At 39.0% G+C, this 19,469-nt stretch overlaps 1 protein-coding gene across 1 annotated transcript in view; it reads right to left on the bottom strand.

The window, feature by feature from the left end:
• The window catches only part of LOC136778808 (dipeptidase 1-like), a 43,312-nt gene extending 24,924 nt beyond the window's left edge, over positions 1-18,388 (bottom strand). The window contains exon 1 of the mRNA XM_066735934.1: positions 17,868-18,388. Coding sequence (XP_066592031.1) covers positions 17,868-17,873 — 6 coding nt within the window. The 5' untranslated portion in view covers positions 17,874-18,388. The remainder of the gene's footprint in view (positions 1-17,867) is intronic.
• Positions 18,389-19,469: the final 1,081 nt, after the last annotated feature.

Consider the following 19,469-nt stretch of genomic DNA (forward strand, 5'->3'; position numbering starts at 1 on the left):
TTCTTTCACCAAATTTTTCACTTGGACGACTGTACAACATAAGGGACGCACGAGAACATTCTCAAGATTTTCCTACAGCTTTCTCGTGCTCGAAGACAATGGTGAATACAACAAACTTGTAACCAGTATTGTAGTCTTTCAAAAATTAATATCCCACTGTGTTTCACATGTCGTTCTTTTCTCAGATTTTGTTAAATTGTCACTGGATAAGTGAATAAAGATATTCTTTCTCTTTTCTATCATTTTTCTTTAACTCACGAGTGCAAATAACGAATGCTACCGCAGATTCAAGAGAACTTGTGTTAAACTTTCTAATGTAAAGTAAAATTTTGAGAAAGTTTGATTGACAAAGTTTAGTATAATTTTTAACTGATAGAAATATAAGTATGATATATAATTAAAGAAGACATTTGTCAATGATGAGTTGACAACGATTTGTATAGGTAAGAGAAAAAATTGGAATAGAAAATTATGCAATATTTAAAAAAGACTAATTATCATTAAGCATCTTTATTTCATTTACATTCTGCGATTTTACGAGTATCATTGAAAACGAATATCGAGTGTAGGATTTCCGAGTTGATAAAAATGCTGCTGCTCTGGTTGTGTGTCCTTGAAAGGCATTTTCTCATTTGCTTGATGAACATTGCTGCTACCATGAAGCCTCTCGGTCGGAGCTCAATGCTGCAGTGGCATAAACGCTTCGTTTCGACTCTTCATGCCCCTATACTTTACCCTACTCACACCATCTTACACTTTTACTTAAATTTCGCCCTTTTACCATGTCTGAGCCCTTCTCACATATGTACACTTACACAGTCGCTGCAGCGATTGTCGTCGTTTTCTCCTCCTTCCAAAACTTTTCCACTATAATTACCATTCCCCCTTTAGTCCACTTTATCTAATATATATTAAGCTTCTTAAATTATTTGCGAAATTATTCAATTTTTTAAGAATAATTCTTAATGCATTTCACATAAAATAGCAAAATTTAGAGAATATACCAATTTCTCATTAAAAATATCAGATATTACTGTAAAAGTTTAAGTCGTATAATCAGTTGGAGAACAATCTCAAAAATCGATTATTACGAAAGCTTAGAAAAGTCTAGGGGATTCAAATAACTTTCCTTTTGTTCGCAATTGGATAATTCTAATATCGCAGTATTTTGTTGCGTTAAATTTCTTGCACTTCGTTTATTCGCAAGTTTTAAGCCGTTAAAACGTCGTTTTCCCAGTAAACTTGTTGGCTCGTATGTTTGTACGATAGGACCATAAATTTTACGAACTAGCAGATTAGTTTTACGTGTCGGATAGTAGTTACGGAGTTAGAAAAAATGAGGAAACCGAAACGGAAAATTGGTTAAAAGTGTACTATATACATACACAGGAGTTGAAAATGTTCGGTATTCCGTGAACGCGTCAGCTATGCGATTCACTGAAAAATTCATGCGAGACGTAAAAATAAGACAAACATTTGTCTCTGGGGTGTTTGGGTTCTGGGTGAAATCTCAAGTAGTGACCCTCACGAAATGAATCACAAACGTCGCAGTCTCAAGTCAGACATCGCGTTACGACCCTCAGGAGAAATCTAGAAGGCATTCCAAGAGTAAGCTCACCGTGAGATTAAACTTGAAAATTCTATCTACCAACAAAAATTTAACAAGCTGGCACAACTATATACAACAATCCGAAGCACCTTTATTGTCGATTCCACAATATTTTTCCAAGTCTGCATGCCCTGCCAGCCCTGTTTTGTATATTCCGACAGTATATCCATCGATATATCGTTCTTTGCTAAAAAGGGGAAGAGAAACTAATCTTTGCTTGGATATATTTCATGCTACCTTAATTTTTGCTGGAATTTGTTAAATTACCCTTATCCACCTCGGAATTAACTTTCCCCATGATTTCTGCATGAATATTAATAAACTTTTCGTAAACTATCTTCGTAATGTATGACACTTATTTAGTTTCATTCTTAACCCCCTAATGAACTATCACGCTGCATTATACTACACTTACGTCTTCCGTATTAATATAGGAAATGCTAATATGTATTTAGTAGGAAAGCTTGTACACTATTAGTAATAGTTACGAGAAGCAGGTTAATTGAGAAAACAATATACTATGCTGAGGTGCATAAAAGCAAGATGCCCTCTTTCATATCGAAACTTTTAGTTACTCGAATGTGTAAATATTTAAAAAACGATGCACATTGCTCGTTTATCATTTCCCTCTAACCATAAGCGTGAAATGTTTCAAGTAAAAAAGGGGAAAAAATGAATTTTTGCTGAAAAAGACCATTGAAAGGCAATGCGTATAGCGGATGATGCCTATTTTCATTTACATAGCGTATATAGGAGTCGCAAAAAGTGGATTTTTTGCCAGGACAATACAGACTAGGTAAAAGACTTTTTGCACTTGATGCAAGTAGATGAGAAAGGAGAAAAGGTGGATCACTGAAACATTTTTACCGGAATGTCTTAGGGAGCCTCGAGTGTCTGACCATAAAAGTGACTTTACTACTCGAGGTTCACCAAGCACACCCAATTGCCTGCTCGGCTTCACCATCTATATACATAGCGTTCTTGGTCGATTATCATTTCGAGCTTTGCATTTGCCGGATACCATGGCGCTTCTTCAACTACTTTTCTCAAGTATTTTACCATGCTCTTATCGTAAAACAGAGAAAACTCATTTTTACCAATTGGCAATAAATATTTTACACTTTCTCCCATTTTTATCCTCGAAGATTTACTTTCTAAAAAGCTTCTTAACGAAGCATTTCTCAAGAGAGCTATTGCGCCATAATTACGTATAGTTACGATTGGTAGAAAAATGAAAATCTCCTTGAGAGAAGATAAATAGTGTACTGTACCTTTTGTAGCGTGTTACTCGCAGATAATATTTTCAGGCTGCGTTATAGTCAACTGACTTTGACTATTTCTCCCTCGTTTTCCTATATATATATAGTTAGTCTCTCTCATGGCCTCCTCGTTATTGCAATATTAATAGCTTATAAGGTGTAACAAGGTCTGCAGCAGAGCAAAGCACAGTCAGCGTGTAGCTGAAGGTAGAAATTGCTTTGAAATTAATTTCGCATCAGTAAGCTTTGGCAGGAGTGATTTTCTAAAATATTTCTCAGCTTATATGTAACGCCTGTCTGTATTCGGGCTTTCTGCTTTGTCCATAAAGCAGCTAGAGTCTTTCGGGTAAACCGTGCTCTGTGGAATAGAGTGGCAGCCATTAAAATTAGAGGTCCGAATATAAACTGTTAAAATGATCAACTCTAAGCTACAAACATGCAGTTTAAGTTGTTTCTATAAAAGTGCAGATTTATAAGAATAATTCTTTACGAGTTTGCAACATTCCCCAGAGATAGTTTTGGCCATGTTTCTCCGGGCTCGTCATTAATTCTCATTTATGTTGGACAATGCCCTCTAAAACGGTCCTTCCACCCTTCCTCCGCGAATCCCACCTTCTTCTCGCAGTTTATTCCTTTCCTCTTAACTTTTCTGAAATTAGTTTGCCACTGCACAAATCAACGTAAAGTAACGAAGCGCAACAACTCTTTTAAACGTACCGCTAAAGTCAGTAAATGGAGAAATGATTTATCATTTGCTTGTGGCTTTTACCTGTATTTATGGTCCACGTACTTATGAGTATTAATAAGAAATACTGCTGAGTGTGCATGGTGGCGTGTGCGCTGGGAATTTAATTTATACCCGAAAGAGATTCTGCTGGCTGTGTGCAGCGAGAGAGACGAAGGGAATACGTGTATTCGGTGAAGAATGGTAAAAGCGGGATAGAATTTTCCACTGAAACGATATGAAATTATTTAGTACGCGTAATGTGGATTGATGAAGAGGGAGAGAGGATTATGCAGAGAAACACTTTTTAATGTTTCATCTGAGATGTTAAATATTGGTGCATAAAATATATGTGTATACATATATATATATATATATATACATATATAAGAAGAGGGAGGAAAGAAGGGCATGCTATATAAAATGGTAGCTATATAGATTGTACAGAAAGGTCTATTGGCTCTTGCTTCTAGGAAAGCTTTGAAACTTGTGATATAAGCTGCTTTATTGATCTTCACTACCGATAGACTCTCACGAGCTATATTAGGAGAAGGTTCATCGTTACTGGCGTAGTTCCTCTTGTATTAGCTCGGGGGATGGACGCTGACTACTGAAAAAATTCAGCTTGTTCTTGCTCGGTGGTGTTCCTCTCAATCTCGTCTCTCCGTCTCTCACCCCTTTAAAGGAGATTCCCATCCAGAAGAATGCGTCCTGGTTTCGCCTTTCAATAATCCAGTCTTTTTCTTTTCGATCGCTCGACTTGTTCCATCGAGCAAATAAAGCACCGAAATTGAGTCATCCCGAGTGTCGTGGAAGAGGAGAGCCAGTGATAGGGAAGGGGGGGGGGGGAGGGGGAGGTGCAGCGAGAAAAGACGAAGATGGTGGCTTTCAATAGCAGCAACCGTTGCCACACTGGGTCATTTTGACTCTCCACTGTAGTAGTACAATCCGCAGTGTTTAACGATAACTATAATACCTCGCTGAGAAGATTACGCTATTAAGAGAATGGAGGATTGTCGTGTAGTTTGGGCATAACCGCTTTGAAATACAGTTCCTCAGGATATTCCACCAGGCTCTTATCCTCTCTCTCTCTCTCTCTCTCTCTCTCTCTCTTCTATCTTCTATCTTCATTTCCCATTCTCCGTATTATGTGCGAACTATCGGCTTCAGAGTTGGTCATAACGAATTGAGAGCCGCTCACTGATGATCTCATTCAAACTTGCCTACCAAAGGAAAGTATACTTTTAAAAGCTTTTCTAATGAACACCTAATTACCTCGAGGCTCGTTAAGATAGCACCTAAGACTGCTGTATCAGGATTATACATATATAGCGTCTTCTATGTACTATTTTCATTAAAACCGTGAGAGGGAGAGAGATACAGCAGAATTGAAAAGGTCGCAAGCTTGCGCAAGTGAAATATTAATTCTTTGCTGTTGTTAATCTACGACAAGGGCTGATGAACATGGAAACTCGTTAATAACCGAGGAAAGGTAATTTAATATGGTAACGTCAATCTTCACGGTGTTTCTCAGCTGTAATACAACCAAGCTATTTTGTTAGGCGAGGAAAATCATTCATAAGATATAAGCAGACGATCGGTGTAACGTTTCGTGGCTCAAAGGTCAACGCACTTTACGAATAAACAAAATCCAGCCTCGAGGCAACGTTTCCATATGATTATTCTTCGTTATATTCCGTCAAATTCTTGGAGTCCTCTCGAAAGTGCTCGTCATGCCGAGTCAAACGATCGGAAATTAAGGCTCTGCCGAAAAAAGAGCAAAAGAAAGGTTCTGCTCTACTTCCGGGACCGCGTCTCTAACTGATTTCTTCGTGCAGGTCTCTGGAGAGTGTCTAATTGGGGGGTACGCGGGGCAGAGACGTACGCCGCCGACTAATTGAGTAATTAAATGAATAATCTCGATAGCTGCTCTTGCAGAATTGATAAAGGAATAACAAATCCGTGGGTTAATTTTGTTGGAAAAGAAGCCGAGCTTAATTTGGCTCGCTTATACGAGAGTTTCGGGCTGATGAAATTAAAAGTAAATTAAGAAGCGTTGTGCTACACAGGAGCGTGTGGGACGATGATAAAGGAGTTTGTGGGAGCTAGCGAGGAGGATGCTGCGAAGCATTGATCTTACGTAACTCTTGAAGGTTCAATAATACGCGAGACGTTGTTAGAAATGATGGATCTCGTTTGCCGCGCTTGCTACCTCCAAGTTTCGGCACCTGCTGTCTGCTCTCGAGCACCTGAGTCGATTTCAAACTGAAATCGTTAAAGTTTACAGCATATCTCATGTATTTACGACTGGGGCTTTCTTTTTTATGGCCATCTTCTTTCGTAAACCTGTCTCCGACATAAAATTCTAAATGCATTCCTCCGTCTTTATATTGTTTGATCGTCGATGTTCCTCCGGGTGTGTCCTTCCCTGGCCCCTTCGTCGGCTTCATCCAGCCTGTACAGCAATGCAGATGACGCCTAGTTGTAACTGCGGCAGGAACACTGCGACGACGGGCTTCCCTCAAAACAAACGAGCTCGCTTGACTAACGGCCCATAAAGATCATTATTTCAACATTTGGCAATGTTGCCTCTTTTATTGGCAAGAAACGCTTTCCCGATCGAGCCAGAAACTATTGTGCAAAAAAACCTTCAATCCGATAATCACTTTCATATGCAAGTTTTTATCTCTCTTCAAGTTTTATTGTTTATATATATATATATATATATATATATATATATGTGGGGCTGTGGGTGATTAAAAGCTTGCACAATTTCTTTCTACGACTCTTCTGATTAAAATTGCAGCGTTTTTCATCATTGATCTACATATATATATAAGCAACAATTTAGGGCAAAGCTTAAAAACGCCAGTGATAAATCTCATTAGAGTTGGTCGAGGAGTGATCGATCGAGGTCGAAAAAGGGGAATTAATTGCGGCAATAAGGATCAATCACTGTATCCGTTATGCGGGCCGCAGCTTTTGCCCGCAAACACGAGAGCAGAGAATCATTTTCTACTCGGTTTGGAAAAGAAATTTGAATAGGACTCCTGTCGCTAATTTGTACGAATTTATTTACCTTCTTCCTACAACTGTCCTTTTTTCTTCATCTTCTTCTTTGCTCTACAAACATTAGCAACGGGTATCTTAATTTTATTTAGATTACTTGCTGAAACTTTGATAAAAGAGGTGAAGGGAAATTCCATCAACGGCGAATAAATAATGGAGTACGCTTTTTTCTTTCTTAAAGACTTTTAGATATGCGAGGGCAGAATACGAAATTCTTTCTTTTTATTGTCATTCACATTCACAGGCGTGTCTTTGAAACCTTGAAAGGAACTAGGAAACAACGACGCGCGTCTATACAGGGAGTTGAATTTTTCCTACAGTTATTTCCCGTAGTTTCCCATTGAACTTTGCGAGCGAAAAACTTGCCTTCTTATCGGAATAGAGATCCAACAGTGTCCGTTTGAATTAGATATGGTTGAATTCGCAGAAAACTATATACAGCAAATATCCCTCTCCTTTTTTTTATACATCAACTCGATTTGTACCCTCGCTATAATTATATATTTATATATATATATATATATTAGGGTGGTCGTTAAAAAAATTTTTTTTGACGGATCCCCAAAAAACACTAGTATTTGATGAGAAACTACAGTGGTTGAAACCTGTGGCCTGACAAATGATAGAAACACGTGCCTCATTGCGATCAAATATAATTTTCGAAGAATTTTACAGTTTTTCGCAGATAACTCATCAAATATTCGATTCTATGAAAAGATGCATATAACCTTTTCTCTGAAGAATTAAATTCTACATAATAAAGATTCTATACATTTTTCTTCTAGAATGCATACTAATCGAGATATTCCTGAAAAATCGATCCTCTTTTTCGATTATACACATTATATTGATATGTTTATATGAATAATTATTTTTAGTTTACCGTAAAATTAACATATTTTATTAAATTAAGAGAAATAAAATGTGTAGCTACAGCGAAATAAGAATAACTACTCATATGAGCATATGTCAATATAATGTGTATAAACGAAAAAGAGGATCGATTTTTCAGCAATATCTCGATTAGTATGCATTCTAGAAGAAAAATGTATAGAACCTTTATTATGTAGAATTTAATTCTGCAGAGAAAAGGTTATATGCATCTTTCCATAGAATCGAATATTTAATGAGTTATCTGCGAAAAACTGTAAAATTCTTCGAAAATTATATTTGATCGCAATGAGGCACGTGTTTCTATCATTTGTCAGGCCACAGGTTTCAACCACTGTATTTTCTCATCAAATACTAGTGGTTTTTAAGGATCCGCCAAAAAATTTTTTAATGACCACCCTAATATATATATATATATATTAGTGAACGTTGACGAGTTTTGCGCTCGTCCAACAACGATTAACGCGACCATTCGTTCTGTCGTTTCTTTCGCACGAAGATTATCCGCACGAGAAATGTCAACTCGTATATTTATATATAAGCACTCGAACGAGTTGAAAATTATTTAAATAAGGTTGAAATAGCGAGATTATTCGATAGGCGGACGAGATTCTTGCATAATTTTGTTATTTGCAAAGTGTTTGCAAAGCGATATATCGACAAGGTTGCTACAATGGGAGAAGAGTGGCCTGGCGTTCTTGTCAGATCGTTGAGAAAGTTTCGAGCGAGGAGTTCTGCGTACGTATGTACACGTTTCTCCTGGGAAACGTAAGTAACGTCAGCTCGTATCTACATATGTAATGTAAGAAGGGATGCTGTGCAAGAGGGAGCGTGTGGGTGTGGGTGTGCTAGCTCCACCGTTATCGCGAGCAAACTCAAATACATATATAACTTAAGGAGCTATAATTCAACACGCCCTTATTCCCTTAAATTTCATCCATTTTTGTAATTCGCTATATTCTTAGGGAAAATAATAATTTGCACAGTAGACTAAAATTTGTGCAAATAGGGCGACAGTCGTTAGAATTACATATGCAAAGGTTTGTTATATTATAATTAACATAATTCGCGTTTAAACAACTTGATTTGTGAGAATTGCATGAATAATTAATTAATTAGATAAATAGCTGTTGAAATTTACAATGTACACCATAATAACGAATATCGCATCATTAATTAAACATTCGCTGTCGGATTAAGTTTGACGACACACGAGACAATATTTACGCTTCTACGAAAATAAACTGCTTATTAAAACAGCCAATTAGTTACTCTCTGCGGAAGTGGTATATCACGCTTGTTTGAAGACGGTTATGAAAAACAGGGGTTGACAGGTTCGCTTTAACTATAGTAGAGCAAGATAGATGTACACCGGCAGGAAGGTAGCGGAGACGGGAACGAATTTATAATAAATTAATTCGGTTCTCGGATAGTAGTATTGTGTTTTCTCTAAATTATTGTGTTACAGTTTGAAAATGGTGAACTCCAGCGGGAAATACACGCAATGTTTACGGTTTCCTACGGCAGTATCGTGACCACCGAAGCGGCAACGTTTACAACACTGGCGCATAGACTTTGACAATGCCAATTCATTTACACGTGCCTGCGAGATACAAATTCTGTTAAAATGTTTTTCGAACATATGCAAAATAGTTCGATAAATATGGCGATTGAAAAACAGAACGATCAATACTAACCTTCCCATACCATCGCAAAACTAAAACAAAATCTAAAAATCTAAAATCACGCGGCAGCTTTTCACCCAGAAAAAGCTTTGTATAGTTTTGCAAAATTTTACAAACTTCTCATGTATATATTAAGCAACAAAAAATCAGCTACATTAATTTTACAAAAGTTGCTGAATCTAAACTTTCGTATATAAGGTTGAGAATTTAGGAATGAGAAAGAGATATCGATTAAGAAAAGTAACGAGTTTTTTTTAGAAATTGATCGTTTCTTTAAGATCACCCATCTCGGTGGTAAATTTATTGAAAATGGGATAAACTAATAAATAAGGGCTGATTATAGGTGGAAACCGAGGACGAACGATCCGCACCATTGCACTTGCACGATCCATCAGAGCTCCGGATACCGGTTTTCGTGGATACCTCGCTGTGGGAATAAATTAATGACCAGCGAATTTGCACTGGGCTGTGTGTGTGTATGTGTGTGTGTAGCTGTACGACCGTTTTCTGCTATATATATAGTACGTACATTTATACGTGTCCATATAGCATAGGTATATTATATGTATATATACGTCATACAACCCCATACAATATATGTATACATTTAACATGTATGTGTATGCACTTGCGATTCAGAATATCCATGGCTCGTTGGCCGATGCAAACGAGGCGGTTCAACCAACAATCGTCGCTTGTCCGCTTTGTTCCTATACGTCGCTTATCGCGCCTTTCACAATTACAGATTATTATTTTGTCCGATTAGTCTCATTTATCAGCTCACCATCGATTCATCAATAGCGAGTAAAAAGACCCATTAAAATCACAAATTTCTAAATAAATCTATATTTTCCTCGTCCCTTCTCCCACACACAGCTTTAATCACACCCTTATTTAACTCCCTATACACTTGGAAGCCTCTGATAATTTTCATTGATGATTCGTAAAATGTAAACTATATATATTCGTAACAAGTTAATCATCGACTGTTCTGTATGATAAAGCACCGAGAGAATTTTCTCAGTAAAGTTGGAAAATAATGTGTGTTTTAAAAGAGAATCGATCATTCAAAAATTAACACAGTAGATTACGGTTCGCGTAAATATCATATTTCGCTGTGAAAAGGCGCTTTATCAAAATATTTATGAAGAATTAGTGGAAAGCTATAAATTTCCTGATAAAAATAGGTACGTTTTAAGGCATTTTTAATGTTTAGGCTCGTTAAGGGAACCGAGAGACATCGGGTGATGCAAGAAAATGTTAGAGTTTCAAGTTTATAAGCGTTCTGATGAAAAGTGGCCAGGGATTGAAATAAAAGTTCAAGTCCAGTTTGAATCATGAGCTTGCGTAGCTTAAGCAAGAAATTAAAGTATTTCGTCAACGTTTTTGTATTGCTAAAATAAATTTAAATAGAAAAGAGAAGAGTTTTTGACCTAGCTTGTACATATGGTTTATGCTGAATAATATCTTAGTAATTAAACTTAAAAATTTTCGTTATTAAAGAAAAATAGAGAAAAAGTATAAAGCACGGAAATAGAGTTTTGAATTAAAAGTTCCACATATTCTCGGTGGAGCATACAGCCTTCTCGCAAATCTTTTCTCCGGAAATTTCATCGCTACGTTTTCTCGTATATATGAGGAATCGCATTTCCAATGATTTAATCCTTCTATTTAGTACGTTCCTACTGAGTACCGAATATTCAGCTATTAAAAGACTAGTCAAAAGTTCTAGTATTTCGACTGCAAGAGGATATACTGTCTTTCAATTTAAATTAGTTCTATATTATAGTTTTAGTTTTATCTGCAATAACTCTGCACGATTCTCGAAGCTCCTTTTCGTGTTATTAATAACTCTTAAACTTTAACCTTTTCCTCGACTCAATTGTATCAGTTGATTTACACGCATATAAAAGACGTTTGATTGATATTTCGTGTGTCTGAAATATCTTGATTTCGACATCATTTTGTGCGTTACAAACTTAACATATTTTCCAAATACGAAGTAATTCTCGTTACCAAATTATTATTCAACACAGTAGATTAATCATAAATGGACTTGATTAACTGTGATATTAAATGTATAAGAAAATGAGCATAAATATATTTGGTTGATTAAAGGCGTGGAGAATTTAATTACGCAAAATATTTGTTTCTCGCGTTGATTTAGTATAAATGTATGATATGGAGATTATATATATATATATATATATATATATATATATATAAGATTTAAGATTATACACAGCTCGTATGTGTAATAAGAAAGGAAGAGAGGGTGTAGAGCGATGGTTAATTAAAAATTAGCTTAGCGTGCAGAGCTAAGAAGAGGGAGGGGTGAATGATAGCTCTTCATTGTGAATAATCCGTAGTAATTAAGAATGGATCCTGTGTGTGTATATGTATACAAAGCTAAAAGAAAAAACTGCAAAATCCGCATTTCTCCCTCAGACAGTGTGGTTAACTATTCCTGCTGTGGTTCGTGTATCCCCTCGTGCTTTCGTATGAAAATTTTCACTCGAGTATATATTAATACGTATACTTTGTAAAACTTATCGCAGTAAAACCAAGTTTTCAAACGAATATTCTTCCAAATAACATGCTAAGGTTATTATTAATACTGTATTATAAATCTCTTCTTTATTTGCTTTACGAAGAAAAAACTTTTATTGTACTATATAACAAAAATATAAGTTAGGAAAAGTGTATACTCTCTTGCAGAAGGAGCAAAATACTTGATCTCGAAATGAAGATGTAATAAATAAACGATGTTTCCGTGAGTCACCTTGAATATAGTTGATATTTAATTAGATCAGATGACGAGACCCTCATCCGTCTCGCCACTAACCTGATAAAATTGCACCCGTGGAACATTAAAAAGGCAAAAATATTCAGAAATATATATGTATAATCCAATTATAATCACAATCTAAAAGTTTTTCACTTTTCTTGTGAAAATAAGTCGAGCATAATTCTTGCAATTTTACGATTGTTGTAATATTTATAAGCCATGCTATGCAACTGGAGTTGAGAGTTGATGGAAATTACAAAGTGATGAAGGTTCGTTCGAAAGGGTGAAGTGTGTGTAAAAAAAGGTTAAGAAGGGATAAGAGGGGTTCAGGGAGTAAAATGAGAGGATAAAGAGGACATAGAAGGGCTAATTATTCAGTCAAGCCCAGGGTCAACTAATGCAGCTTTTATTTAAAAGTAATGCGACGGAGGTATAACGTATAGGAAATATTCCTCAGACGCTTTAGCAGCGATAACTTACATCGCTTCGTTATGCCGTGCCACGTCGGCTGGTGTGCTTCAGCTTTTCAGACTAAAATCTTGGGGAAGCACGGCGCGGCGCGGCGCGAGAGAGAGAGAGAGAGAGAGAGGAGAGTATAGGTAGGGGCTATAAACACTTGTAAGCTAAAGTCGCTCAACTCGACTTGGTAGATTTTACCAGCTATCTTTATCTCTCTCTCTCTCTCTCTCTCTCTCTCTCTCTCTCTCCATATTCTCATAGCTAACCTCTGCCCGAGTTTCCCATGGGAATCTCTGGCAATCCTACCAAATAATCTCATGAAAAACCTTTTACTCGATGAAGAAAACAAAAAAATGGACGAAAAAGCAGAGAATATATTTAAATGGGTATTATATAAGGGAACCGTTTTATATCACTTATGCAGCTGTGTTCTCTTTTTATGTTTACGATAAAGAGAGGGGTTGGCACCCCCCCCCCTTCTCCCCTCCGATCCTTAAGCTTTAAAAGAAGCTATGGTGCGAAAAATAGGCGAAGTAAAAACTCCAACTCAAGGTTCTTTCATCAAAGATTTTGGAAAGGATGTTCTTTCGGGTAATTTTCTTTGGCTTCGCTCTTCTATGGACCGTGATCAAGACGGCAATCTTAAGTACTTTATGGGGAAGACTTGGTTTTAAAGCTGCAGATACGAGGCAGGATCTTCCCGCGTGGCATGCGAATTTCACTGATGCGAATTGCGGATCGAAAAGATGAAAGCTGCTGGTGCATCGAGCGAAATCAATTTATCTCCGGAGAGTCCTATCGACTTTACTGATAAAACTTAATAACGGGAGCACGAGACCGCGTACGCTTCTAAGAGTACACAGGATTTCTCTGCCCCATGCATATATATATATATACATATAAAGAGAGAGAGAGAGAGAGAGAGAGAGAACAATCTCGAAGAATCACCACTTTTTGCCTCTCGCATCACTTTCGACCTGAATTTTGATGGCGATTCAAAATGGAATATAACGAAAGAGCGTGGACCGAGTCAAAGTTGGGGCTCGATGTTGGACTACCGGCCGTTATCTAGGGATATTAGGGACAAGATAGTAATTATGAGAGCGCTCGATGCTGACGCTATATGCACCGTAATTAAATTATCGACAAACTCGCGCGCGGCAATCTCCTAGTTGGAGCTTTGCGCGTCGCTCTCGCATTTCCCTCACCTCTGTTTCTCTAGCTCATTAATAGTTGCTTCCTACATTTCCCCCTCCTCCATCCCTTATCCATTACCCTTGAACAACCACCGAGCAATTTTACAAATGGGGAAGAAAAATTATCGATCCCTTCTCTCCCTCTATATATATATATATATATATATATATGTATACGTATGTATGCGCGTGTGTATGCCTCGATCCGCGTACACAAGTACGCGTGCAGAAAACTTCGATTTCAAGCCAATGCACTTCCGGTCGTTGGAGCATCCGCGAAAAGAAACGAGCGAGAAAACGTATTAGACAAATTTCACTCCGCTCGTAGATCATCGTTAGGAGTGCAGTAGCATTTTTCCAGGGATCCTAGCCGCGCAGCTTTTTACGGCGATAAATCAGAAAGTTTAGCCGATATTTTGTCAAAGCGAAAAGGATTTTGTGCCTCGCCGGCGCGATCGCTTATGCTTATGCTTGTGTACCAGCTAGCATCAGTATTGAACGATTCACGACGGTGTTCGAGGACCTTGAAAAATGGTATTAGACTCGAGATAAGGGGCTGTAAATGATATAAATGTCAGTTGGTGCCAGTGTGTGTTTCTTTGCTTACGCATCCTATGTATGTGCGTAATAATACCTGTATATATATATATACATAACGCTTACGTGTAACGATAAAAGGATAGGATGGGTGAAGAACATTACGAGAAGAAACGAGTCGCTGGAGTGATATTAAAGAGGAACCGGAGAGCTTTTTCATGAAAGGATCCTATTAGAAAAGATCATAAATCGAAATTCGATAATCATTCGTAATGGATGCTGCTGCGGCCTTGCTCCTACATTAGCCAAGTGGCAAGTCGGGTTTATTGAATGAACGTGGATGGAGGGTAGTGTGTGTGTGTGTGTGTGTGTGTGGAGGTGTTAGTTCCGTAGTCGGATCGGTACAGTCGGTAGCCAAACAACCAATCGGTTGGCTTGGCCCTCCGTGCACCACCAACGTCGAATTCCCGCCTCATCCCCCCCTCCCCCTCCCCTCAACGATTATTCATGCTTACCGTCCCGTTTTCGCTTTCACGCGAATTAAGTTCTTCGACGTGACGCGAATCGCCATCCACCGTCATCCAACTCCGTTCTCCGGCACCCGGCCACGAACCACCTAGCATCTATATATTTTTTTTCACCCCCCCCCCCCTCTCCTACAGACCCCACTCCCACCATTGGTTTTTACCTCCTCGCTTATTCCTTTTTTGTTACACACCCCCACCCCGATTCTCACGTAGGAAAATCTTCGATGTAATCTGTGGAAAGTGCTGGTATTACGGGCTTTTGCCCCTGAATTTTCGACCGAAAGAAAATCTTTGGCACTACTGCGCGTTTTTAGTGTGCGGCGTTCGTTAAGCTTATATATACGTGTGTTGTGCGAGTGCTTGTGTGTGTATGAGAAATTGGAGTAGTAAAAAGTCGAGTGAGAAGAATGGAAAAGAAAGGCACGCGGTAAGCAAGGAACAATGAAAAATGTGAAAAATCTTTGCACTCTGCTATATATATATATATATATATATGTTGGCTCTCTGGTTCGTCTGCTACTTCCTAGGATATCTTCTTTTCTTTTTAGTTCGCGACCCCGTTCCACGAGAGAATATCGTGGCTAGCAGGAGAGAAACGCTCCTGTCACTGTAGCACACTACCTGCCGCGTACTGGAGTCAAAAACTTTTCACGCTCCTCTCGCCCTCGTTATACGGTTCCAAGCTTGCATGGCAATTGTGCAATAATTTATGCGGACCAAGGATTATCGGATTAAATTACCTTTGCGTAAAGCTCCAACGAGCGTTGTATTCGCGGCAACATCATTTTCATATACATATATATATATATATATGTATTGTAACGAGAAAGGAACTTTACTCTCATATTATACTTAACTCGTGCACATACCGGGTACTCCACGCAGCTCGAAAAATATTTATCAGCAATGTAGACTTTTCTCTGGCAAACTTATCGATTGCGTTCATATGCATTCACCCCTCGAGGCACGTGAAAATTTTGGAAATAAATCAATGGAGAGCATTAATTTTTCACAAACGCAAACTTTAACCGTTATATTCTACGTGTTTATAATTGAACCAACACTTCTATATATATATATATATATATATACACATTCGTTAATAAATCCAAGCGATGAATAGCGTTGAACTGGGAAACTCTGCTCTCGCAGTTGGCTACGAGACGAACAACGTCCTGTCTATTTCTCTTATCTTCTAGCTGCTCTTTGTCCCGGCAACTGCAAGCAGCATCCACTGCCTCTCACCTGCTCTCATTCAAATTTATTTCCATCGCGCCCACACTCGCCATCCCGTAATTTTTATCACAGCGTAACGCAGCCTCCAGCTATTACTCCAAACGACGACTGTACACAAGCTACCTTTATATTTATTCATTTGGAAGGAAACATGAAATTTAAACAATACTAGCTGGGTTGACCCTTTTCGCGCTCGCCCTCGTTGTGTATTTTCCTCCAGTTTTTATACACAATTCTCCTGCACTTCATAGGCCGTCTCCCGAGGGATTCTCCTCTTTGTCCCTCGTAATCTCCCTATTTTTCTCCTCGTTCCTCCCATTTTTTCTCCTTTCTTAATTTCAATTTACAGGCCAGGCCTCCTGCACCTGGATTCCGATGCTTCCTCTCTCTCTTTCTATATATATATATATATATATACCTCGGTCCTCTCGGTTCAACTTTTCAATCGAATCTGACTGCCATGAATTTAAATGCTGCTCATTCCAGTCGTTTCGGAAGGCGAGGATCTTCCGCCAAGTTTCGCTGCTTCATGAACCGTTTAGTATGTACAAAGCGGATACAACCTACTTGTAAGCTCCAGTCGACCCATCTTATCTTCTTGCCCCGAACCACGGACCCTTGTACCGAGAAAAACTTTTTCATCAATTAGCGCGATTCCATTAAACATTCAAATCTCGCGCGACCACTCGATATCTTTCCTACTTTCCAGGATAATTTCTCACCGGGAAGAAATTCCCAAAGACGAGTATCAGCCACTGCTACTCGTTTGCATTTCTGTAATTTAAAATAATTTTTCTCTCTCTCTCTCTCACACTCTTCGTTTGGTTTATGCATCAGATTACTTATAAGAGCCGCTGCCTCTTCTTCACGTTCGCTCGTTAAATGGGTTTTTCGCACTTCTAATAAAGCACTCGGTAAATGATATTTGAAGAGGTTTTCGATAAGCATCGTATTTGCATCATTCTTGGTGAGATTCGCGAGTAATTGTTAGCTAACATTGCGGTTCGTGAATTTACAGAATGGCAAGAAAATCGTTTGAAATGCTATGCGACGCTCGAAAACTGCTTAACTTGGATCGTTACCGGAATGAGAAATAACACAAGGGTCGCAGTAAATTTTCTCGCTTTCATTTCCGAGAAAGTTAGTGGCTAGGTGCGATTTTCTCAAGCCATAATTGCTACAATTGAGTGACTCTGTTTTTTCTTCTTTTTTTTTAAATTTGAAGTCTCAATTTTAATATAAAATTTTAAGCTCGGTTTTACGCTTTTGGATCTAAGAATGTTTCGCGAAATGTTGGAGTATATTTTTGGGAGATGTATACCTCTGCTTATAGTCCACGTAACACCGTGCACGTGCCTGAACTACTTGTGGTAATTTGACTTTAACGTTTCCTAACTAGATGCATTGCAAGGCTTTATAAACTTTCAAGCTCTTCGCTTTATAATATCTATACGAATTAAACTAATTATCATAATTTACAGTAACTTTGCTTCGTTGTTCTTTCCCGTATAAACAAACCTGCATTCGATCCGAGTCTCGTGAAAAATATGATTTGAATGAATTAAATGCAAAGCTTTGAACCACCGGCTGTCCAAATTATGGGGAAATTAATTTACGACAAAGCAAACTAACCAGCAATTTAATACACAATATAGACTAATTTGTATGGTCTTCCTAAATGAAATGAAGCGGTAAAAACCGTATTTGCCACACTGAACATTCGTGCATTATTAAAATCAATTACATCCTATGTAAATATCGCTTAAATCTTGCACCATCGACTCCTTTCCAGTAACGATAATTCTAACCCACACACACACACACATATACGTAAATATTCCGTCATTAGTATACTCCTTGGAGTGGCTCATTATTATGAAAACTCACCCTCATGATTGAAGCCTCACATGGTCCCAGCCCCGGCGAATAGCACCTGCAGCTTCCATCCAGTCACGATATTCGCGGCTGTCACCCATTCGCCATACCGGCCTGCTGCTACACCACTTCTATTTCATATTATTATCCCTTATTACACCCCGAGTTCCCTTCCGTCTCCCAGAACAGACTCTCGCTGCTAACCACAATTTTTATCACCGAAGATGCTTCGTCCACTATACAAACCCAGCGATACAACAAAATCAAGATAATTGCATAACCAGGATAAATTTAAATTCGCAACTTTGTCGTTGTTGCACCAGTATCGACGTACGGAAGCTTTGACAAAGGAGTGCACGTTAAGGGATGGTTTTAGGAAAGTCAACGTGGGTGCAGAGCGAGAGAGAGAAAGAGAGAGAGAGAGAGAGAGTACGGAGAAAAGAGCAGATCTCTCTCCCTCGGAGAAAGAGCGTGCGTTGATTGGACCGAAGCCGAAGCCAGGCAGTCGGCGACTGGCTGCTGCCGCCTCCACCATCAGCACCACCACCGCCGCTTCCACCTTCAACCCTCACCCCCCTCCCCCCCTCTGCTCACCTCCACCCCCACCCCTTCGCGCTCACCTCCACCTCAACCTCCACGTCCACCTTCGCCTCCTTCACCGGCGTCGGCGGCGGCGGCGGCGGCGGCAGCAACAGCAACAGCAACGCCAAATGCCCCTGAGCGAGCCCCGAAACGCCCCTGCCCAGGCGCCACTACCCTCTGCCCCATCTTCCGCACGCACGCACACACACACAACCTCCCCCCTCCTCCCCGCTTCTTTACGTACGCGCAGCTCTCCGGTGCCCGTTGCTTCACCCACCCGCCAACAACTCGCACACACTCCACTCGCTCTACCCTGACGTCAACGCCGATGCTAAAACCGACGCAGTTCTCTACTCTCGCTCGCTTCATCCTACCCCCTACCCCCTCCTGTATCTCGGATCAAACCAAACATCCGCTCCTATGTATTTGTAATGGAACATATCGCCAGATCCATTACTTATTCTCGGCCTACTTCCGCTTCCTGTTCCCTTCTTATCTCGTTCTAGTTTCCTCCTCGCTCACCTTTCTTTCGACTCGACTCGACGAATTGGCCGGCCAACTTCTTCCACTGTGATTAAAACTATCGCGTTTCTTATTCGACTGGTACCTATCAACTTTGTAGCTTCGAGAATAGGAAGGTTGGATTGTACTGAAAAAATGGCAGATTCGTGCGAGTATTTTCGTCAAATATACCGGGAATTTTATACGTCCTACTTCATCGGTTACCGGGGCGGATCAAACGAGTGTTGTTATTTAGTTACTTTCATTTTTAACTTGGATGAGCTGTGCAATCAATACTCTTTTTTTTTTTATCAATAAGCTGTTAGTTTTTTGAAAAATATTCCTTTCTCGCGTATAATTTACCGCGTTCGATTTATGCCGAACGATGGAAATAGAGATACTTTAGCGCTGAATCACGATCATTAATTTGGCTAATTAGAAAAATCAACTATTTTCGTCGAGGCAAGGATTGACTGGAGCGCATAGTCTTGTTCAATTATCGTGAAATTCTCAAGAAATCAGAGATTCGTG

Source organism: Prorops nasuta, unplaced genomic scaffold (assembly GCF_024137725.1).
Source record: "Prorops nasuta isolate Cenicafe-Biocafe unplaced genomic scaffold, Cenicafe_Pnas_1.2 PNAS00015, whole genome shotgun sequence".
Classification (NCBI taxonomy): domain Eukaryota; kingdom Metazoa; phylum Arthropoda; class Insecta; order Hymenoptera; family Bethylidae; genus Prorops; species Prorops nasuta.